Source organism: Mobula birostris, chromosome 23 (assembly GCF_030028105.1).
Source record: "Mobula birostris isolate sMobBir1 chromosome 23, sMobBir1.hap1, whole genome shotgun sequence".
NCBI classification, from domain to species: domain Eukaryota; kingdom Metazoa; phylum Chordata; class Chondrichthyes; order Myliobatiformes; family Myliobatidae; genus Mobula; species Mobula birostris.
This window is the reverse complement of record NC_092392.1, coordinates 18,867,147-18,891,503: the sequence shown is the minus strand read 5'-3', so window position 1 is coordinate 18,891,503 and position 24,357 is coordinate 18,867,147. Positions and strand designations below refer to the sequence as shown.

Below are 24,357 nucleotides of genomic sequence, written 5' to 3'. Positions count from 1 at the left end.
TGGTTTAAGCCCTGTCTGGCCCAATATTTCTAAGCTGTTATAGGTTAAGAGTTTTTGAAAGATTTAATGTCTTTTTTTTTTGGTTTGGTTTAAGTTCTAGAAAAGACTTACAATGAATATTTCATGTTTAAATGTTTTGGTTTATTTTTCCCATGACATACTAATGTCCCTGTCATTGGTTCTCTGTTCTACAGGAAGCTATGGATGATGCTGAGTTAAAATCAAAGGAATTGGAGTGCAAGGATTCGGACAGTCCTCTAAAAATGCAAGTTACTTGTTGCAGATTACAGATGTAATCAGAACGGCACTGTGGTACAGCTCATAGAGCTGCTACCTCACAGCTCTAGTGACCCGAGTTCAATCCAGATTCCCATTTTCTCCATGTGCGGGTTTCCTTCCACGTCCCCAGAAGAATGTTGTTTCATTTAGCAGTATACATGTGTATGGTTGAATGACAATTGAACTTGAATTTGCCCACATAAATTAGCCCTAGTGTGCAGGTGAGTGGTGGAATCTGAGGAGGGCAATTGGTAAAACAGATTAATCTGAATCAGTATTTGATGGTTGCCATGGATTTGGTGGGTCGAAGTGCTTGTTTCTATGCTGTAGGACACTGACTTGGATTTGAAGGAATGTTTTCTGCTATCTACACTTTTGCTACTCATTAGTTTATATTGCAGTCTGCACCATTAGTACAAGACATGGGGCAGAATTAAGCCATTCAGCACATTGAGTCTATTCAAGCTGATACATTTCCCCATGGTTCTGCCACCTTTCTGTAACCTTTGACACCCTTTCTAATCTATGATATGAACCAATCAAACTGTGCCATCTGCTGTCAATTGAAATTGTTCAAACATGTCTTTTGAAAGATGCCATTTTAAGTATGCTACTCAATTGAAATTACTGTTATCTTCTCTTAACTTACGAAGTGCAAGTACTGTGTAGAACTTGGATACTGTACCCTCACAGGGAATAAAAAAAAAAACACCTACCCAGCTCTGTGAAATACGGTGCATTTAGGTAGAGACAGAGGCCTGAAAGTGATTTGAGAATGTGGACTGCAGAAATGAAATGCTCATGTAAATTGTACGATCCCTGTACTTGCTGGAAGAACAAGCCAAGGATCAGTGTTCATCAACATATATATTGAAGCCAGAGAAATTCATACTCTTGGCTCATTTATCTTTATGTAAGGAAGGTAGAGCCTGGCCTGTTGCTGTAGCAGCAAAGCATCTTCCAGACTATTCAAGTAATAAATTCCAGTTCTTACAAGAACCAAGTGAAATTTCCATAGAATCATCAACTGAAGTTTTACCTGAACTCAGAGATACCTAATGCTGTTACCTGCTACAACTGGCCTTAAATGCAAGCGAAATTTTGTAGCATAGCTGGGTTACTTTAACCAACATTGGCAGAAAGGGGAAAATACAGCCAAAATGAGACTTGTCACCTTGTGTACTATATTTGCAAGAGTGCCCCTCTGGAATTAAACTAGTGGATGTTTGTGGGGTTTTGCTGTGAAATAATTAAATTTATTACAATCTGACTGGTTTGTTCTGATGCCAGTATGTAATTTTGATCATAGTTCTGGTGGTCCCTGGTTCACGAAGATGATCAGGTGAATGAAAGGGTTAACCTATGAGGCGCTTTAATGGCTCTGGGCTTGTACTTGCTAGAGTTTAGCAGAATGAAGGATGGGATCTCATTGAAACCTATTGAATATTGAAATGTTTAGACAGAGTGGATATGGGGAGGATGTTTCCAGTAGTGGAGAAATCAAAGGCCATTGCCTCAGAATACAACGGTGTCCCATTAGAACAGAGATGAGGAGGAATTTCTTTAGCTGGAGGGTGGTGAATCTGTGAAATTCATTGCCCCAGAGGCTGTGGAGGCCAAATGGCTAGGTATATTTAAAGTGGAAGGTGATAGGTTCTTTATTTATTTAGAAACACAGCACAGGTACTACAGGCCTAACCAATTGCACCACCCAGAAACTCACCTATTTAACCCTACCGTAATCATAGGACAATTTGCAATGACCAACCAACCTATAACAGGTATGTCTTTGGACTGTGTGAAGAAACCGGAGCACCTGGAAGAAATCCATGTGTTTACAAAAAGAACGTATAAAGTTGCAGACAGTGTCAGAATTGAACTCCAAACTCTACCCTGAGCAGTTAATGCAACACCGTTCTAGCTACTCTGTGGCACCCCACGGTAGCACAGTAAGGGTGTCAAAGGTTTCAGTCAGAAATGGGTTTGAGAGAGAAAGAATAAGTCAACCATGATGGAATGGCGTAGCAGACTTGATGGGCCGAGTGGGTTAATTCTGCTCCTATGTCATGGTAAACTGATTTAAGATGAGAATCCATGGATCTTTATTTTTTGACCCTGGCCTGAAAGTGTTTTTGGAACTGATATTTTGACCCTACATGGAGCTGATTCTGAACTACTGAAGCCTCTACTGATAGGAGAGGCAGCAGTTGGGAGGGAGAATGAAAACAAAATTAATATAAAATTCTTATCAAAGTTCTACTTTTGTTTAGAAAGTTACATAGAACAGTACAGCGCAAGAACAGGCCCTTCGGCCAACAATATTTGTGCTGATCATGATGCCATATTAAAGTAGATCTCTTATTTATTGCACATGATTCATATCCCTCCATGCTCTGTATATTCTTGCATTTATCCAACAGCCTCTTCACCACCAGCATTGTATCTGTTACGATGTACAAAATGTGGCCGCCAAATATGATCTCACAGATGTCAGTCTAATGGGCTGTCTGTTTTAAGACCATAAGATATAGGAGCAGAATTGGGTCATTTGGCCCATCTAGTCTGCTCCACCATTCAATCATGGCTGATCCTTTTTTCCCCTCCTCAGCTCCATTCCCCGGCCTTCTCTCCCTAACCTTTGATGTCGTGTCCAATCAAGAACCTATCAATCTCTGGCTTAAATACACCCAACAACCTGTCCTCTACAGCTGCCTGTGGTATTCCACAAATTCACCACCCTCTGGATAAAGAAGTTTCTCCACATCTGTTTTAAATGGATGCCCCGATATCCTGAGGCTGTGCCCTCTTGTCTTAAAATCCCTCACCATGAGAAACATCTTTTCCATATCTACTCTGTCAAGGCCTTTCAACCTTCAAAATCTTTCAACGAGATCTTCCCTCATCCTTCTAAATTCCAGTGAGTTAGTCTCATTCCTTGTTTGATAACTCTTTCATTCTTGGAATCATCCTTGTCAGCCTCTGAACCCTCTCCAATGTCAGCACATCCTTTGGTGGAGTTCAGATAAGGGTGAAGTGCACTGCTGTACAATTGCCACCTGAGAGGGCAGACAGGGACCCCTTCCCAGCTGCGAAAGAGCAACACTCACTCAATGTTGTACTGGAATCAGATCTATCTCATTAATGTTAACTAGCTGTGTGCTAACCAATGCTTTTCTTTTTGAGGCTTCTCTCTAAAGATAAAGATTTTAATGATTAGCTTCCTATGTTACATATATTGAAACATACATTGAAATGCATCATTTGCTTCAAATTAAATTGGAGAGGACAGTGCTTAGGAGCTGCAATTATCGCCACATTTCTAACACCAACATAACATGTACAGAGCTCTGATTGTCTTGGAATGTGGGAGGAAATTGAAGCACTTTGAGGAAACCCACACAGTCAAGGAGCGAACACACAAACACCTTAACAGACAGCAACGGAAATCAAACAGCTATCTCACAGTTAGCACTGTAGTGCACTGTGCTAGGCACCTACAATAGGGGGCCACCCTCTAATGAATGCAGTGTTTAAACCACTGGATTAATCTCCAGTGGGTTGGGCTTTTGTTTGGAATATGTGAACTCAAATTATACTGGAGTAATTCACTGTCTGTGGAAAAATAAAGTGAATGTTATACGTGATGTGAAAGGAAGGTTTTAAACAGTTTTTTTTACTTTGAAACAGGTCAAAATCTCATGACAGTAGCGAAAAATGTTTGTCAGAGGAGCTAACGGTCAGACAACTACTTCATATGCTAAGGGACAAGACTGTGAAGTTGGAAAACCTCGAACATGAATTTCAGTCGTACAAGGAAAGGTAGTGTTTCAAGCGTGCGTGTAACCAAGAAATTAAGTGGGAAAAGAAGTGAGAAGTATGAGCATATGATCAATTTCTTTCAATCAGCTCATCAATGACGAGCTGGAGAAGAGTGAATTTGATAGGTGAGGAGAGTGGACCATGGGCAAAAAGGAAAGAGGAGGAGCACTGGGATAGGTGATGGGCAGGTGAGAAGACAAGAAGTTAAGAGGTGGTCAGAGTGGTGAATTAAAGAGGGGAGGGAGAATTATCAGACTTTAGAGAAATCAATGTTCACGCCATCAGGAATTTGTGGCTGAACGAAAATGGTAACTGGGACCTTAACATCCAAGAATATACATTGTATCGAAAGGGCAGGCAGGTAGACAGAAGGGGTGGGGTGGCTCTGTTGGTTTAAAAAAAACTGAAACCAAACCCTTAGGAAAAGGTGACATAGAATCATAAGGCGTAGAATCCTTGTGAGTAGAGCTAAGAAACTTACGGTTAAAAGACCCTGATGGGAGTTGTATACAGGCCTCTGAACAGTAGCAAAGATGTGGACTGCAAAGTCATGGGGGATTGCATTATTCAAGTAGATTGGGAAAATCAGGTTGGTGCTGGATCTGAAGGGGGAATTTGAAGAACGCCTTCAGGATAGATTTTTAGAGCAGCTTGTGGTTTAGCTTACAAGGGGATCAGATATTCTGGATTGGACGTTATGCAATGGACTGTAATTGATTACAGAGCTTAAGGTAAAGGAAACCTTAGGGGAACACGTGATCATAATTTGATAGAATTCACCCTGCAATATGAGAGGGTGAAGCTAAAGTCAGATGTGTCAGTATTGTAGTGCAGTAAGGGGAATTACCACAGCATGAGAGAGGAACTGGCCAAAGTTCATTGGACGATGACACTTGAAGGGATGACAGCAGAGCAGCAATGGCTGGAATTTCTGGGAGCTATTTGGAAGGCGCAGGACAGATACATCCCAAAGACGTAGTGGTAGTAATCTAAAGGCAGGATGATAAAACTGTGGTGACAATGGAAGTCAAGGCCAACATAAAAGTAAAAGAGCATATAATACAGCAAAAATTAGTGGGAAGTTATAGGATTAGGAAACTTTTTAAAAACCAACAGAGGACAACCAACAAAATCATAAATGAAAAGATGGAAATCGAAGGTAAGCTGACGATATTAAAAAAGATATCAAAAGATTTTTCTATATAAAGAGTAAAAGCGTGGCGAGAAGAGATATTGGACCACTGGAAAATGATGCTGGAGCAGTAGTACTGGGGAACAAGGAAATGGCAGATGAACTGAGTAAGTGTTTTTCATTAGTCTTCACTGTGGAAGACACTAGCGGTATGCCAGATGTTCAAGTGTGTCAGGGGGCAGAAGTGAGTGAAGTTGCCATTACCAGGGTAAAGGTGATTGTGTGGAGCAGATTGATGGGCCAAATGGCCTAATTCTGCTCCTGTATCTTATGGTCTTAATCAGGTGTTGCTCCTTTAACCTGAAGGTGGCCTCATCATGGTGGTAGAGGAGGCTGTGGACTGACATGTTGGAATGGGGATTGGAGTTAAAATGGTTGGCCACTGGGAAATTCTGTCGACGTTTCAGGCTGAGAACCTTCATCACAACATGAATGAAGGGTCTCGTCCTGAAAAGTGGACTGTTTGTTCCCTTCCACAGATGCTGCCTGACCTGTTGAGTTCCTCCAGCACTTCGTGTTGCTCTGGATTTCCAGCATCTGCAGAATTTCTTGCGTTCAGATTGAAGAACCCTATGATTAAAGATTTGACATATTAGAGTCTGAGCCTGCATGCTCCACATTTTAGAAAAATTTAGATCTTATAGAAGCGAGGAAAATTGTTAAGAATTTGGTATCTTAAGATCTTTGGCCTTTGTACATGAAAGCACCCAGGCACTGACCAAATTAAACTGTCTGAAGCTGGTGATTCTGAAAAAAATTACAGTTTTTGGGACACTTGGAGTTGAATAAATCCCAGTTATGCAGTCCAGCAGTAGAACCCAGTGATCCTGGGATTCCCCAGCATTACACTGGACAATGCAGGCTTGGAGTACAATCAGAAGTCCCATTCCTTTGAAGGGAGTTCCTGACTTGCTGCTCAGAAGAAAAATCAGTCCAAGATGTTTATTTTGGGTTTCTAATTATTTTGTTTTGCAAAGTGTTATTTTAAAATGTTAAAATTTTTGCATCTATATGTGCAGAGTGGTAGTGTAGCAATGATCATAACATTTTGCAGCACCAGCAACCTGGATTTACCACTGTCTGTAAGGAGTTTGTACGTTCTCCCTGTGACTACATGGGTTTCCTCTGGGTCCCACATTCCAAAGATGTGCGAGCTAGGGATAGTAAGTTGTAAGCTTGCGATGTTGGTGCTGGAAGCATCGCAACTGTTGTGGACTGTCCCCTGCACATCCTCGGACTGTGTTTGTCATTGACAAGCTAATCTTACTTTCTAAGTGACAGAGTTTGACAGGATGCAATGCCTCCTCTCAGTATGGCCCACTAGCAAGACCTTATCAGAGCACACGCTGCCACCTTGGTGCTTGACACCGGAGCTTGGAAGTCCCAGGTGTGGTTAGTCATTGAGCGGCTGCATTGGACATCTAGGTGGTGATTAAGTTCTGTTTTTCTTCATTTGAGATTAATGTCAATAGTACTCGGTGCAACTTTCAATATTTTGCAGGATTTCAGAACTCTCCAAAGATGTTGAAAGAGTTAACAGTACAACACAGACTGAGGAAAATGCAGAAGCACAATCTTCATCTGATGCTGACCAGGGATCTGCATCGAAAAGCGTGCTTGTCGACATTAAAGAACAGAATCCTAAAATTGCTGTTCCAGCAAAGGAATCAAATGCTGCAAACCAAGTAAATACTTTCTATCAAAATTTGTAAAAAGCAGATTGTGTAGTTGGCGTGGAAGTGATTAATTCACTGAATTCCTAACAAACCAGGAAGATCCATCTGCAGTGATCATAGCTGTATGATGCATCATTAAGTTACTGACTAGTCATAGAAATCAGTCTTGACCTAAACATGGAGTAATGAAAGTCACACTAATGGAAGCAGACTCCAGTTGGTAATAAAGCAAAATACAGTAGATGATGGACATGGCAAGTCAGGTCGATAGCCTTTCATCAGATATTTTATCTTTGATTTTGCAAGTTTTCCTTTGCTAAATGAGGTGCTGGCCTAGAATTTGCACTTCATTCTCTAGATTGGGACTTGTTTTTACAGGCATATATTTCAAAAGAGAGACAAATACACCCAGTAAAGATATCCCAGGTCACAAGTTTCCCTCAGGCAAACTAAGTATTGTGCTTTTTTGTTCTGGGGCTCTGATCCAATGTGCTGTTAAATATACTAAGATTTAACAAGACCCTTAAGGGGGAAGAAGTTTGATGAAGAAGGTGTGGGGAAGGAAGGAGTATAAGCTGGCAGGTGATACATACTCGCATACCTACTACTTGCTTACAAAGCAATTCTTCAATTTCCCCAGCTGTAATTCTTTTTAAGAATTTAACAAGTCTTCCGTGTAGAGATTAAATAATGCCTTAATCTGCCGGTAGATGTTAAATAACCATGTCATGATGTCACGAGGATTTTTGTAAAAACTGACACTATTTTTGCTAATGAATTTGAAACTTGAGCATTAACCTGCATTGAGCGATCAAGTATGTCTTTCATTGTGGAAGCAGTGACTGGTATGTACATTGTAATGGTTAAATTGTAACCTCAAAAATGTGCATTGAACTGTTCCTCAGAGTAAACTGCAAATATAGTTAATACCTCTGACATTATAGCAGTTTGATAATTGCATAAAGTTAACAATTATTTTTAAATTGTTTATCTCCATCTGCAGAATCCAAATGAGGTTGAAGTATTGAAGTCACAAGTGATGTCATTAGTAAAAGACTTGCAGGAAGTCCAGAACAAACTGGATGAAGCTGAAGACATGAAGAAGTCTTTTCAAGCAAGGTTAAAAAATATACTTTGTTCACGGATAAATACATTATGGAGAATTTCAGCTTTCAAAAGGGGTAGATTGCTTAATAGTGGAGTTATGACTGAGATTGTGAGAATGTTTGGTCTGAGCTGTGTTGCAAATCCACTTAATTTATCATGCGTACACTGAAGCATTCAACGGAATGTATCATTTGCATAAACAACAAATGCAAATTAAGAATGTGCTGGGGGTAGCCCTTAAGTGTTGCCAGACATACCTGTGCCAACATTGCATACCCACACTCTTCACCAGAACAACACCTGGCTACCCAGTTTGAGTTTTAATAAATGTTTTGCATTCTTGTAATATTTATCTTTTTTTTTAAAAGTTTAATGCAATTAATTAGTTAACAAAACTTTAATCATTTCTCTTTCAGATGTCTAGAACTGGAACAAAAGCTGGCTAGCAATCAGGTAGTTGTGGAGGATGTGAAGCAACTTAATTATTCCAATGAAAAATTGAAACTGCAAGTGGAAAGCTTGCAGTCTGAAGAAAAGATTTTGCAGTCAAAGTTATTTGATGAAAAAGTGGCACTGGCAGAGGAAAAGTGAGTTTGTGTGTGGTTTACTCCAATAAACTGTAGTGGGGTTTAAGCTGATCTTGAATTCGTTTATTGTTGAAGGAACACTAGATGACTCTGGATAGAGTTTTGATTTGGCTCTACTGTCGTATTCCATTGTTGGCCATCAATACGACTTGTTTCTGTGTTGGACGACTCTTCAGCCCAACTCGTCTCTGCTGACAAAAATGCCCGTCTAAGCTAGTCCCATTTGACCCATATTCCTCAAAGTCTGTCCTATCCTATTTTGACCTCACAATCTACCTTGCTATGGCCTTGTACCTTATTGTCTGCCTGCACTGCAGCACTCTTGAGTACAGTTCTGGGGGAATGGCTTGCTTGCAAACTCTGACCTGGACTTGAGCACGCTGCCTTCATATGGTGAGAGTGCTAAGTGCTTGAAGCAACACAAATCGTGAAAAATACTGTGGATTCTCATTAATTGGGACAAATTGGGACCAGCACATTTTGGCCAATTAAGCAGCTGCCTCAATTAGCTGGTTTCATAGAAATAGTTGAAAAGATATAAAAGAAAGACAAATTACTGCTTAACTGAGTAACAGATTATGCACTTAAATGAAATGCAGAACAAATTAGAACACTTCCAATATTACTGATGGATCTGACGATGACAGGAAACCTGTGCAGGAAAGCTTTTAAAGTAGAAAAGTTGTTGCACTGGGGTAGTTCCACTGTCTCGACCTCAGAAGTCCAGGTCCTTTGGGACGAGTGGATGTTACAACTGGGGTCTTTCCTGGTTGCAGTGGATGACCATGACTACTGTGCCTTGTCATGTGCCCTCCACTCTCCACCTAGCATTGCAAGACTGCCTTCCTGGCCATTGGAACTCACTGTAGATCTTATCCAGCCAGTCTGCTGCAGCTGACTTCGTGTGCTAGGCCAGGTATGTCCCTATCTTACTGGAGTATGAGATCCGCCAGCTAACCTCACCTGGTTTAGCCTGAATGTTGAAGTAATCCACTGGGATATGGCCACTGTCACATGCAAACAGGTATTTGGAACCATGGGTGAGAGCTGAGTCTCTGGTGGAGACCAAAGGTAACATTCACAGTGGTTGTCAATACCTCAAGTTCTTTGTAGTTCCTAACATGTTGAAATAGTAAAATTGTTTTACTTTCACTCCCAGCTGTTTCTGCCGTTTACAACTCTGAATCCTTGAACCCGCAGTGAGCAAAACTATTCTGTATTGTCTTACTGCTTATTTTTCGCCAACTGTCAGTGACAAATATCACTGCTTCTGAACACAAAACACACACAACTGATGCTACTTAAACTACTCTAAGCGTGGTGTAGTGTCTAATGGCCACACAATGTACATGTGACTGGTGCTAGTTAGAAAATGTTCAGCAACAGCCTCCTGCCCTGATTAAGCAGCATATTGTTCCAAATAAACAAAGGGGATCTTGACTATTTTCCTAATTTGTGTTTGGTCTTAGAGTTGTCCCAAATAAGCAGCTGCTCCAATTAACTGATGTCCCAGTTAACTGAATCCACTGCACTTGCATAAGTTGCAATTGGTAAGTGCTAAATGTTCAGAATTGAAAAGTCAGGCAGACAGGGAGAACAAAACTTTTGTGAGCTATAAACGCAAGAGATTCTTCAGATGTTAGAAATTCAGAGTAACACACAAAATGCTGGAGGCGCTCAGCAGGCAGACATCCCACCTCTCCCAGGAGTTCCAGGAGCCTCTCGCATATCGATAACGGCTCCCTGATGCCCGCAAATTATATACAATATCCTGAAAATTGATTTTTTTGGAGAGGGAGAGGGGGAAAGAAAAGAAAGAAAATGAATGAATCTTGCTCGATCTCTCTTTGTGCTAAGTAAACCTATCAGTTTTCTCTGTGGGCGGGCTTTACAGTCGACCCCTCTCTCTCTCTTCCATATTCCATCAGTTCAGTTACTGCCATCTGTAATGACGCTGAAATGATCCGGACCACTGTTGGTGATGAAGTACAAAAGCCTGGCGAAGAAATTCCCAAGGCTGGCGGTGACAACTGTCCTATACAGGCATCTTAAGGGGGATTAGAGTGGGGTTAAATTGGAGCAAAATTCCAAAATCGTCCGCTAAGACATCTTTAAAAACGTGCTCACAGCAAGCAACACTTCGGGGCTTTTTTCCTGAAACACTTCCACTCAGGTACATCAAAGCCAGCGATCGGTTGGGTTTAAGCGCAGCTGTTTTCAGAAGAAAACCCGGACCCACCGAGGTCTCATCATTTGGACAGCGAACTGTTTACCTGTGCTGCACACTTTATGTGCATTTTGAATTACACTTTATTAAATAATATGGTAATATATTGCTTTATGTGGTGTGCATGATATATGTGTTGTGGCTTCACCGTGGTCCGGACAGAGGTGGTTTCGTTTGTGGACAATCAGCCAGATGACAATAAACTTGAACTTGAAGATACAGAATTTCTAAATCACTCATTTAAAATCCCCCATTTCGATGTAAAAAAGTTCTGATCCCGACTATTGCAGGCTGTGTGTGTGTATGTGTGTGACTATGGACGTATATGCGATTGGACGTTGCTGGAATGGACGTTAAGCGGTGCACACCTGCAATAAGGATACACCTTATGCTTTTATTTCATTTAGGAACCACAACATATTAGGGAGGCTAAGCGCAGGGAAGGCTGTTCAAGTATTTCACAGTTCTTTTCAGCAGAAAACCAAAGTCTGACGGAGAAGGGTCACTAGAGCTGAGGTGTACTTTACATCTTTCATTGTTGAGCATAACCTGCCATTGCAGTTTTGTAAGCACACAGGCAAGCTATTCAGGAAGATGTTTCCTGATTCAGAAATAGCAAAAAAACTATGCCTGCTCATCAACCAAGACAGCAGCTATTGTGAACATGGCACATTAAGACAGAATTCACAAGTCAGTTGTCTCACGAAACACTTGCGAATCTGATGTCTTGCAAAATTAACAAATTCATTGACACAGACTGCTATGAGGTTGAGACCTCCCTGAAATTAGTTTTTGCAGGGTGGGATGTCTGAGCAGGTCAGGCAGCATCTATAGAGAGGAATGAACAGTTGACGTTTCAAGCTGAGACCTTTCATCAAGATTGCTGTGTGAACTATTTTGAGTGAAACAAAGGCTTTCATTTAATTAGTTCTGATTGAAGTTACTAATCTTGAGTAATGCTTTCTTCTGGTTCTTTTGAAATAGGAGAAAACTTACACAAATGCAAGCTGCCTATGATACTTTGTTTAAAGACTATGAAAATTTGTTGAAGACTGATGAGGAAATGAAAATTAGAGAGGTATGTTTAATGTTTGGAAAATGGCTCTCACTTTCACCATTATGTAAGTTGGTAAAATGTACAGCACTATATTCCACAATGATTTTACAGAAATAAGTCAGAGTAAGTACACTAATTCTAAGTTTCAAGCATCTGTTTGTTTTTGTTCCCAACCCTCAAGTAGTATGGTGGCTCTGTACTTGCGATTTATATATTTGTTTATGCAGTTGCATACAGAGTTAACAGATTTGACATAGAGACTATCTTGCATAGTTGGTTTTTGGTTTCACTGGTATATAAATGTACTGAAGTACCTTCAATCTGCATAACTTTCCATTATAGAAGATTCATTTTACTTCTATTATAACTCTGGTTGTCTGTCCTAAACATAGGAGCTTTCTGCACTGCTACACAATGTTAAGTCACCTGATAGCACTGATGTACGTTGGCTCAGTGCTAGACAAATTTTACTTAATTGTGGTTGTTATTTTAGAGTTGCTTCTGAAGTATAATGTCAAGCAGATTCATACTTCACAAGTGAAGGAAATCGGGCAGAGGCCGGGTGGGTGTGGGGGTGGTTGTTATCACTCGGTAAAGCAGCCAACATAATCAAAGACTCCACCCACCTCGTGCATTCTCGAAAGTACTACCTCCAGGCTCGGGGAAAGCTATTCTGCTGTATAAAACTATTGAGTGTCTCCTTACTACAATAGGTGGGTTCTTGACCTCTGTCTACCTTGTCATGACCTTGCACCATATCACCTGCTTGCTCTGCACTTCCTCTGTAACTGTAACAGACGCAAAGGAGGAGCTCAGCAGCTCAGGCAGCCCATGTGGAGAGGAATAAAGAGCTAATGTTTCAGCCAACACCTTCCTCATAAAGGATCTTGACCTAAAACATCGGCTGTTTGTTCCTCTCCATAGATGCTGCCTCAAGACTTGGAGTAGATTTAGGATGGAGAAGATGAACTGCTTTTCCCAGAGAGTGGTGAATCTATGGAATTCTCTGTTCAATGAAGTAGTGGAAGCTGCCTCAGTAAATATATTTAAGACCAGGATGGATAGATTTTTGCATAATAGGGGAATTGAGGGTTATGGGGAAAAGGCAGGTAGGTGGAAATGAGTCCATGGCCAAATCAGCCAGGACCTTAATGAATGGCGAAGCAAGCTCGATGGGCCAGATGGCCTATTCCTGCTCCTATTTCTTATGTTGAACAATTTCATAATTGACATCAACTTATTTATAAATGATATTTATTGGGGTTTCTGCAGATATATTATTGTATGGTTTTGAGTTGAATTTATGCTATAATTAGTCTCTGGTCCTCAAACCAGTTTTGCTATGCAATGAGATTGTTAAGAAGTTGGAATGCAAAGAAGAATGTCAAGTTGAAGAATGGCAAAAATGTCTCGACAAATCGAACACGTTTAGCTGGTTTGAACATTTCAGGAATTGCTTTTCTTTCAAACCTTGATTTTATTTCCGTGCTACACCATCTAATTTTTTTCCTTGCTGGTATCCTATTCCAAAGTTTGCCTAAAATCAAACTTTCAGAATAGTAATTATGCCTTGAAATGGGTTTAAAGCTTCACTTCATTCTACAACATTGTTGAAACTGTGTTCACTGTGCAAAGAAAGCCTCAGACCAGTGTGCTGACCTGCCTGGCATGATGAGTAAGAAAAATATCATGGGGACCATGAGAAAATACATGTAAGAGGATTTGACTAATCTTATACTCAAAAGTAAAGGGGTCACTCAATCCAGATTTGCAATTAAAATGTCATTATAATGTTGTAATAAATTATAAATTTAACTTGAATACAGTCAGTCAGGTTTATTATCGCTGGCAGCTGTGTACATACATCTATTGATGCTTCTGGACACATCTTCAGTGATGTTCCTGGAATCATCGGGTGTTTCGGGTCTTTCAACATCATACAACCTCGTCTAGGTGACCCAGCCGGGGCTGATCAGACCCCAGCTTGTGTCCAGATGGCTAGCTACTTACGACTCTATAGCTCCCCTCTTTTGAGCCACAGCTATGTTGAGGCCCTCTCTGCCGCATCAGTGGTACTGAAGATGGCTCTCCTCTTCCTCTCTCCCTCGATGCCCAAAATGCTGAAGGCTCTAACTAAAGAACGGGCTATGCATCCCCTACAACCAACCTCCACTGGGAGACACCTCGCTCTCCATCCAGCCTGCTGACAGTTGCTGACCAGTCCTGAGTACTTGGAGAGCTTCCTTTCAAAGGCCTCTTCCAAGCTATCTTCCCATGGGACTGTCAGCTCCAGCAGCACCACTTGCTTAGTAGACTCAGACACTAGGACAATGTCTGGTCACAGGGTGGTGGCTGCGATATGGTTGGGGAACTTCAGCTGCCCTTCGAGGTCCACCAACAGCTGCCAGTCCCTTGCAGAGGTCAGAATGCCTGCAGGTGTTCTTTTGGCAGGTATTGGCTGCTCCCCAGCTCTGACAAAGGCAATGGTCTGCTTGGAGGGTCGGGACCGCTTCGCCCACTCAACTCCTGCGCTGACGGCTTCAGCACATCAGCTGGGCCAAGCCAATGCGCTCCTCTTCTCCTGCCTCCTTGTACTGGGACTTCAGCGCTTTCATCTCCTGCCTGATGTTGTGGATCCTCAATGCTCTTTGGTTCTTCGAGTAAGATGTTTTGGAGCCTTCCTTCTCCTCTTCAAACCGTTCAGCTGCGATACTGACAATAATTGTTGTCATGGCTTGCAGCTTTCTATCAACCCCTCCCTTCGCCGTTGCCTCCAGAATTTGGTTAACATCTTCATCAAACTGCTTCCACAGTGAAGTCATGTTAGCTGCAGGCCATTTGATCCGCCTCCTGTTAGACTTCATGCTAGAGGGATTAGTTTGCAACACTTGGAGGTTCCGGGCACAATGGGGAGACTCCGGGCCTGGCCCCTCCTTCGTCTCACCAGGTTGGACACCTGCACGTTGTGCCGCTCCTGCTCCCGCCAGACACTTCATCCTCGCTTGGTGGATCTTCAAGCCGCGATCGTTCTTGCAGATTTTGCCACATGCACACTGCTTCCTCATCGTCGTTTGTTCATTGCCTGGGTCTGATGTCGTTGTGTCCATTGCCTGGGTCTGATGTTGTTGTGTCCATATGTTGCTAATTTTTTTGTTTTGCTGAGGCAGCACAGTGCAAGATACAAAAATAACTAAATTATAAACATTGCAAATAAAGGAATAATATAGTGTTCAAGGACCATTCAGAAATCTGGCAGAGGGGAAGAAGCTGTTCTTAAATTGTTGAGGGTGGTGTTCAGGTTCCTCTGCCACCTCCCTGATAACGAGGGCATGTCCTGGATCGTGAGGGTCCTTAGTGATGTCTGATATTAACTCGGAGATTAATATTTGTAGCTTGATATTGCTGTAGCGTGAAAGATTTTTTCTGTTTAAAAAAAAAATACTTTTATCCATTCTGTTCTCAAAATTAGTGTGAAATCCAAATAAAGAAATTAAGCTGTTTAGTTCCATGCTACAAAGGTGCTGCTAAGAAATCACAATCTGAAAATAATGGTTAATCCCTATTTTAAAATCTAACATTCTAATGGGGGTGTTGGCATGTGGTGATCTGCCACACTGGGGTAGTCCATTCTCAATCCAGACATTATTGTGATTTATTTACAGTTAGTGATTTATTTAGCACAGTTGTGACTCAGTTGGCACTTGTGCATTCAAGTCGCTCTCCTAGGTCAGCTGCATAGACAAGTTGCTGTCTCACTATTTTAAATAAGTTTTCAGACTTCATGTCAATGCTTATTCCTCAGACAACATTAAAAATAAGTTATCACTTAGCTACAATCACCCCAACAATGAACTGAATAAAAAACCCATGAACTCACTTCCAAAGACACTACATCTCATGTTCTTGATATTTATCACTTATTTATTTGTTATTATTTTGTTTTTTTTCTTTTGTATTTGCACAGTTTGTTGTTTTTTGCACACTGGTTGTTTGTCCGTGGTTTTTCATTGATTTTATTATTACTTTGTATTTACTCCAAATGCCTGAAAGAAAATAAATCTCAGGGTAGTATATGGTGACTTTGATAATATATTTACTTCGTTTTTTTTTTGTATTTGTATTGGTTTATTATTTTCACATGTACTATGATACAGTGAAAAGCTTGTCTTGCATACAATGCTGAATGAAGTAGAAAAGCTGATGTGCAGTGCTGGTAAATGATTAAAGTGAAATAAATTGTGAGGCCAGGAGTCCATTTTATTGTTCAGGAGTTCTGTTCAAGAGTACACTAACATTGGGATAGAAGTTGTCCTTGAGCCTGGTGGTACGTGCTATTAGGCTTTTGTACCTTCTGCCTGATGGGAGGGTGGGATAAGAGAGAATGTCCAGGTGAGTGAGGTCTTTGATTATGCTGGATGCTTTACTGAAGTACCAAGGAGTATAACAGAATCCATCAAGGAAGGGTGGAGCCTGTGATGTTAAATTACCTGGGGTTTTTTTTTTGCAATATTGTTTGCATATTGGCTGCCACAATCCCCATGCCAATTCATTTATACATTGTTTATATTCAATTTTTTGACCCCTGGACTAAATTTTTTTTTTGCCACAAGGACTCAGTTGGTCCTTGGTGAAGGATCCTCATTTACAAGTCCATCAAATGGATATTGTAGACTTCAGACAAACACTTGCTTTTTTCCACATTTCTGTTATCCGTAGCTGCACGTGGTGTTGGACTTGGATTATTTTTCGTATTCCCTGCATACAGTTTGACCCATGATATACCAATCTCTGCACAATGATTAACAATTTGGACTTCAGAATCACACACGATTTCTAAATTAGCTGATATCAAATCGGGAGGAAAAAGTCAATATTGACGGAAAGTGCAACAAACTTCAGTAAGATATTACTTGCTCATTCTGTAAGATTATTCGTTAAATGATGCTCAGCACATTCAGTGTAGCACATTTTGATGGGTGGAGAAGAATGAATGAATCTGAGTATATGTATACAAGTTACTCTATACTTCATCGTATATTATCAAGACACTTTTGAAACAAATGTAGGTTTATTTCTAAAGGGTAGAATTATAAAGTAACAAATCTACCTGCCCATGCTTAGACTGCACTAAAAGGATATTGAGATGTTGGAAAGGATGCAGAGATTTTGGGGGATGATACCAGTGATGCAAAGGTGTACATCAGGAATAGATCAACAGACTTGTTTTTTCCCTTATGGAAAAAGGATTACCTAGTAGAGACCTTTAAAGTTGTTAAAGGTTTAAATATTATCATAATCTAATTTTTCAAATAAATACAATTCTTTGACCCAATGATACACAAAAATGTGTATCTTTATTGAATCATTTTTTAAATATGTTACTATTTAACTTGGTATCTAAGTCTGGAATCTGAAAGTCTTTCTGTTGGCATTTAGCAATAATATGTTAAATTTGAAATCCATTTTGATGTGTTGTTTTTGACAGAGTAAACAGAAGGAAACACTTTCTGGACTTGCTGCTGAGCTGACTGTTGCTAAAAGAACAATGGAAGAGAACCAGAAAACAGTTAATCAGCTGCAGCAAACTGTTGCCCAGCAAGCTGATGAGTTAAATGTGCAGGTTAGATTGAGCTTTGAACTTTTGCATTGGTACCTTTTTAAATAATACTAACTGAAATTTCTCTCGCCACCAAATGTTTGCTAGTGCCACTGATTTCAATTAATTAAGTGGATTATCTAACTCTATAAAGCTAATTGTACACACAGACCAGGGTCAGCTTGTTTATTACCATTGAAACAAGGGATCCTACAGAGATGGGTATGTAGTTGTTAAAGCAATAATCAGGAACCAATATAGCAGTGTAAATCTGTTTGTAGCAAGTGAATGAAAAATCATGTTTGAAGATTGAGTTCAGTTTTATATGCAGTCACTAAACTGTATTTGTATCGGCTTTGGTTTATTATTGTCACTTGTACCAAGATAACACACTTGACCGCTGCTGCACTCCTTTCCGCAACGCTTACAAAGCTCTCCTTCGACCAGCTTTTGGAAAATCAGATCACTCTTTGATCCTGCTTCTGCCGACGTACATGCAAAAGCTGAAACAAGTGGTGGCCGTAGTTAAAACCATCCACTGTTGGTTCGACCAATCGGCCTCCATGCTGCAGGACTGCTTCGATGATGTCGACTGGAATGTCTTCCATGATAAGAATGTCTCCAAGTTCACTGATGGAGTCACGTGTTTCATCCGGAAGTGTATCGACGATGTTGTTCCCCAGAAGTTGGTCAAGGTCTTCTCGAACCTGAAACCCTGAATCAGTAGTTCCGTGCGAGCAGCACTTACCATGCAACATCAAGCTTACATTGCTGGCAATCAACTAGAGCTTGAGAAAAGCAGCTACCATCTGTGCAAAGCTATCAAGGCTGCGAATCAACAATGTAGGGAAAAGATTGAGTCAAGATTAACAAGGAATAGCACACAAGACTTGTGGCGAGGGCTGCATACCATCGCAGACTTCAAAGCCAAATGTTGTGGTGCAGCCAACATTGCGGCCTCTCTCCCAGATGAGCTCAATCGCTTTTATGCTCGGTTTGATGTCGCTAACTCTGAGCCTCCGAGGAAAGCCACCGCTACAACTTGCAACCTGGTCATCTCTGAGACTGAGGTACGCAGATGTTTCCAACGAGTGGACAGTCGCAAGGCTGCGGGACCGGACAGCATCCCAGGGCGAGTACTCAGGATGTGAGCAGCACAACTGGTAGGTTTGTTTACTGACATTTTTAATCTCTCCCTCTCCCAGTGTAGAGTGCCCCCCTGCTTCAAATTATCCACCATTGTCCCTGTACCAAAAAAGACCAAGGTAACATGTGTGAATGACTGGTGTCCTGTTGCACTCACCTCAATAATAAGCAAATGCTTTGAGAGGCTGGTTAATGATTACATCTGAAGCTTGCTACCACCCAAACTGGACCCCCTACAACTCGCCTACTGACACAGCCGATCGACAGATGATGCAATAATCACTGCTCTATATACCGTTCTTACATGTCTGGAGAAGGGTGCTTATGTGGGAATGCTGATCTTGGACTACAGTTCAGCATTCAACACCAGAATTCCATCCAGGCTCGACAGGGAGCTCAAAGACCTTGGCCTTGATCCTATCTTGTGCAGCTGGATATTGGACTTCCTGTCAGATTGCTAGCAGGTTGTAAGAGTGGGCTCCCTCACCTCCAATCCTCTGACTCTCAATACAGGAGCCCCTCAGGGCTGCGTACTGAGTTTCCTCCTTTACTCCCTGTATACCCATGACCTAAACGCTAAAAAGTCAGAGTACATGGCGTTTAACTGCGACGAAGGTACTCTCAAGATCATAGGGATACCATTAAGAAAGTCTTTGACTACAAGTACTTCGGGTCAAGAATGATGAGTTCGGAGAAGGACGTGAAGATATGGAAGGCGCTGGCATGGAGGGCTATGAACGACATGAAGGAAATCTGGAAGTCGAACCTGACCAGAGGGCTTAAAAAGAAGATTTTCATAGCAGTCATAGAGTCCATTCTCACGTATAGATGCGAGAGATGGACACTCACCTAGATGATGCGAAAGTCTCTAGATGGTTGCTGTACACGAATGCTCCGGATGGCTCTTGATGTGGGTTGGCAATAGCACATGACAAACGTCGAGCTCTATAACAACCTACCGATGCTCACCACTAAAATCGAGGCAAGAAGACTGCAACTATCGGGGCACTGTCTACGTCACCCCAAGCTACCTGCCAGCCTAGTCATCATATGGGAGCCCAAGCACGGGAGGATGAACCCTGGGCGCCCTCCCAAGACTATGGTCAACACGCTCCTAGAAGACAGTGGTGCAGCTAATGTAGATGAACTGAACACACTAATGAAGGAGAGGGAGAAGTGAAGAGTCCGTCATCGTGCCCGACGCCAGCCCCCTAGGCCTGAGTCGACGTAGTATACCCATGACTGTGTCGCTACCCACAGCTTCAATCTGCTAATTAAATTTGCCGACGACACTACATTGATTGGCCTTATCCCAAACAATAATGAGGCGACTTACAGGGAAGTCATCTTTCTGACACAGTGGCGTCAAGAAAACAACCTCTCCCTCGATGTCACAAAAACAAGGGAGCTGGTTGTGGATTACAGAAGGAATGGAGACGGGCTAACCCCTATTGACATCAATGAATCTGGTGTTGAGAAGGTAAACAGCTTCAGGTTCCTCAGCATCCACATCACCGAGGACCTCAGTGGTTTATGCACTCCAGCTGTGTGGTGAAAAAGGCACAACAGTGCCTCTTTCACTTCAGACGGTTGAGGAAGTTTGGTATAGGCCCCCAAATCCTAATAACTTTCTACAGGGGCAAAATTGAGAGCATCCTGACTGGCTGCATCACTGCCTTGTATGGGAACTGTACCTCCCTTAATCGCAGGACTCTGCAGATAGTGGTGTGGACAACCCAGCACATCTGTAGTTGTGAACTTCCCATGATTCAGGACATCTATAAGGACAGGTGTGTAAAAAGGGCCTGTAGGATCACTGGGGACTCAAGCATCCCAACCACAGTCTATTCCAGTGGCTACCATCCAGGAAGCAGTACGACAGCATAAAAGCCAGGATGAACAGGCTCCAGGACAGCTTCTTCCACTAGGCCATCAGACTGATGAACTCAAGCTGATCTGAGTGTATTCTATATTACGTTAAATGTTCTATTTATTATAAATTACTATGATTACACATTTAGATGGAGACGTAACAAAGATTTTTACTCATGTATGTGAAGAATAAGAAATAAATTCAATCCGGTGAAAAGCTTGTTTTGCATACTGTAATATCATAACACAGTGCATTGAGATAGAATATGGAAAGACAATAATAGTGTAGAATAATAAAAGCTACTGAAAAACATACAGCGCAGGTAAAGTGCAAGATTATAGCAAGGTAGATTGTGAAACACAAAACAAATGGGATGTTTACGCCACCTTGAGCAGGGTGAATGTACGGAAGGCAGCTGGTCTGGATGGAATACCTGGCCGTGTGCTCGGAGTCTGTGCAGGGCAGTTGGCCAGGGTCTTCACGGACATTTTTAATCTGTCTCTGGCCCAGGCAGTTGTCTCCACAAGCTTCAAGATCGCCACTATCGTGCCAGTGCCGAAGTATTCCACTACCACGGGCCTGAATGACTTCCATCCAGTTGCACTCACCCCCATCATTGCAAAGTGCTTTGAGAAACTGGTTCTATCACATCTGAAATCCTGTCTGCCCTCTACCCTGGACCCCCATCAATTTGCCTATCGCACCAGCAGGTCAACAGAGGATGCTATCTCCATGGCACTTCACTCTGCCCTGACCCACCTGGACAGCCCCAACTCTTACGTCAGAATGCTGTTCATTGACTTTAGTTCGGCATTCAATACTGTGATCCCATGCAAGCTGATCGCCAAACTTCGCCAGCTTGGTATCAGCGTATCCCTCTGCAATTGGACCTTGGACTTTCTGACTAACAGACCCCAATCAATTAAGTTAGACAATCTCTCCTCCTCCACTCTCACCCTGAACACCAGCGTGCCTCAAGGCTGTGTGCTGAGCCCTCTTCTGTACTCCCTTTTCACCCATGACTGCGTTCCTATACATGGTTCTAACTCCATAATCAAGTTCGCAGAGGACACCACAGTGGTTGGTCTGATCAGAGGGTATGACGAGACGGCCTACAGGGATGAGGTTCAGCACCTGGCTGCGTGGTGTGCCAACAACAATCTGGCCCTTAACACCCAGAAGACCAAGGAGATCATTGTGGACTTCAGGCATGCCAGGAGTCACACTTACGTCCCCATCTACATCAACGAAACTATAGTGGAGCATGTATCAAGCTTCAAATTTCTTGGTGTCCACATTTCCGAGGATCTCACCTGGTCCCTGAACTCCTCCGTCCTGATCAAAAAGGCGCAACAGCACCTTTATTTCCTGCGGAGCATGAAGAGAGCTCACCTCTGTCCCAGGATATTGTCGGACTTTTACCGCTGTACCATTGAGAGCATATTCACCAACTGCATCTCAGTGTGAAATGGCAATTGTCCCGTATTGGACCGCAAAGCACTCGAGCGTATGGTGAAAACTGCCCAGTGGATTATCAGCACCCAATTGCCCACCATTGAGAACATCTACCATAAATGCTGCCTGGGCAGGGCGAAAAGCATTATCAGGGATGCATCTCACCCTAACCATGGACTTTTTACTCTCCTCCCATCCGGTAGGCGCTACAGGAGCCTCCGTTCCCGCACCAGCAGGCACAGGAACAGCTTCTTCCCTGAGGCTGTGACCCTGCTGAATCTCTCATCACAGCGCTAAGCAGTTTTGCATCTGTATTGTACTGTCTCAGTACTTTCATATTTGTGTGCTGTAGCACTTTTTATTCGCAGTTATTTTGTAAATAACACTATTCTTTGCATTTCTGTTCAGATGCTAAATGAATTTCATTGGCTTTGTATCTGTACTCGGTACAATGACAAATTTGAATCTAATCTAATCTAAAGAAACTGTCTTAGCGCTTGGTGGTACACGCTTTCAGGCTTTCGTATCTTCTGCCCAATGGGAGGGGCGAAGAAGTGAGAATGTCCAGGTTTTCTAAAGTTGAGGATTTTCTAAAGGTTTTAAGTGTCATTCATTATGAAAAAATCTGTTTCGGTGTGGTGTATTTTGTTTTATTCAGAAGGCGCAGAATGTGGCTTTGGTTGACATCGCTGCTCAGTTAGAAGTGGCTGAGAAAGCCTTGGTGGAAAAGCAACAAAAGATCGATATAATGAAGCAGACCATCATCAAACAGGAAGAAGAAATGGAAACCGTAGCTGTATTCAAAGCACAGGTGAAGTGCAAAATTTGGTATCAGAAACTGCTTGATGTCAGAGTGCAGTTGTATGTGACCAAGTGTCGGCTTGAATTATCACCGTATCTAGCTTCAAATAATTGCTGTAACTGATTAGTGGAAATGTTTCAAGTTCTCATATTATCCTTGGTCTAGTATAGTAGAATAACTACCAGTTGCCAGAATGTGCACATTTTGATTTAAGCTATGAATCAAGTGGACTTTCACATGAAAATTGCACTTCAGCAAAAACCTGATATAGCTAATTTCATGATTATATCAGAAGAATCTATTTTTCAATGTATTTAGTGGGTTTTCAAAAATAGCACATATATATCAGGTGTTAAGTTAAAAACATAATCTGATTTTGTTTAAATTTCTTCAGGTTCAAATTTTAACTTTCTAAAACAAGTTTCAATTTTTATGCTGTGCAAACTTAATGGAGGTATTCTAAGTTCCAAAGGCTCAAATATTGCAGTCTGTATTTTGAAATTGATATTAAAATGAATCAGACTGTAAATAACTTACTCCCAAAGGTTTAAAGCCGCCTTAATTTTTTTTTATCATAATCAGTTCTGCAAGTTGCAAGAGAACAACAAAATGCAAAGCCAGAAGTGATCTGTGTTGTGCAGCTAATCAATGAATCCACTTACAGTAATTCCTCCTTATCTGTCTTGGAAATACTGGGATAAGACAAACTGTACAATGTCCAAGATTTCTAATGGTCTAAGTGCCAATCATTTTCAATATCTGTTTTGGTCTTGTATATTTTATTCAGAATGCAGAAAAATGCTAATTTGGTTGACATTCTAAAGAAAGCAAAATACACAACACCAAAGCAGATCTTTGATAACAATTGACACTTAACCTCTTAGAAAACAGAATGTGTATACAAAGTATCTAGTAAAAGCAAACGTGCAGATAATAGTCACAGAGCAATACAGTACTGCAACAAGCCCTTCGGCCCAACTAGCCCATGCCAATCATGATGCCCACCCATCTAGTGCCAATTTCCTGTAATGGACCCACACCCCTTCTTGTATCTATCCAAGTACTTCAGTGTTACTATTTCTGGCAGCTCATTCCATATACTCAGCATCCTCTGTGTGAAAATAGTGCAGTGCAAGTATTGAAATAAGTAACTGGTTATTATTATTGTTTCTTAGAAAAGATGTGTACTATGTATGTAGCAGAGAACTTTTGCCACAGTGATAAATCTTGAATACAAGAGTCATTCAAAACAATTGGAAGCAAGGGCACTTTCTGATTACCCCTCTACAGAAACTGAAATTCCACTGTTTTCTTGATCAGATTTTCCCTGCTGTACGCCACTCCAAGTACTTGATCCCAAATTGAATCATTAACCTCATTTTAAATTCCAAGAATGGAGAATTTCTGCAAATGGGAATAATGCTCTTTAATGAAGTTTGAAAAGCATTATGAGTAGACAAGCAATTACAATTGTTTTGGGGAAATTTATTATACAAAATATATCGAGGCAAGATAGCTGGATCACTTACAAACATTTTCTG

The 24,357-nt window shown here is 41.5% G+C and overlaps 1 protein-coding gene across 1 annotated transcript in view; it reads left to right on the top strand.

Moving 5' to 3' along the window:
* optn (optineurin) overlaps window positions 1-24,357 on the top strand; it is a 48,973-nt gene that overhangs the window by 17,158 nt on the left and 7,458 nt on the right. The window contains exons 5-12 of the mRNA XM_072241580.1: window positions 195-265; window positions 3,967-4,098; window positions 6,792-6,975; window positions 7,970-8,085; window positions 8,490-8,660; window positions 11,872-11,965; window positions 17,430-17,564; window positions 22,673-22,825. Of these exons, the coding sequence (XP_072097681.1) occupies window positions 195-265; window positions 3,967-4,098; window positions 6,792-6,975; window positions 7,970-8,085; window positions 8,490-8,660; window positions 11,872-11,965; window positions 17,430-17,564; window positions 22,673-22,825 (1,056 nt within the window). The remainder of the gene's footprint in view (window positions 1-194; window positions 266-3,966; window positions 4,099-6,791; window positions 6,976-7,969; window positions 8,086-8,489; window positions 8,661-11,871; window positions 11,966-17,429; window positions 17,565-22,672; window positions 22,826-24,357) is intronic.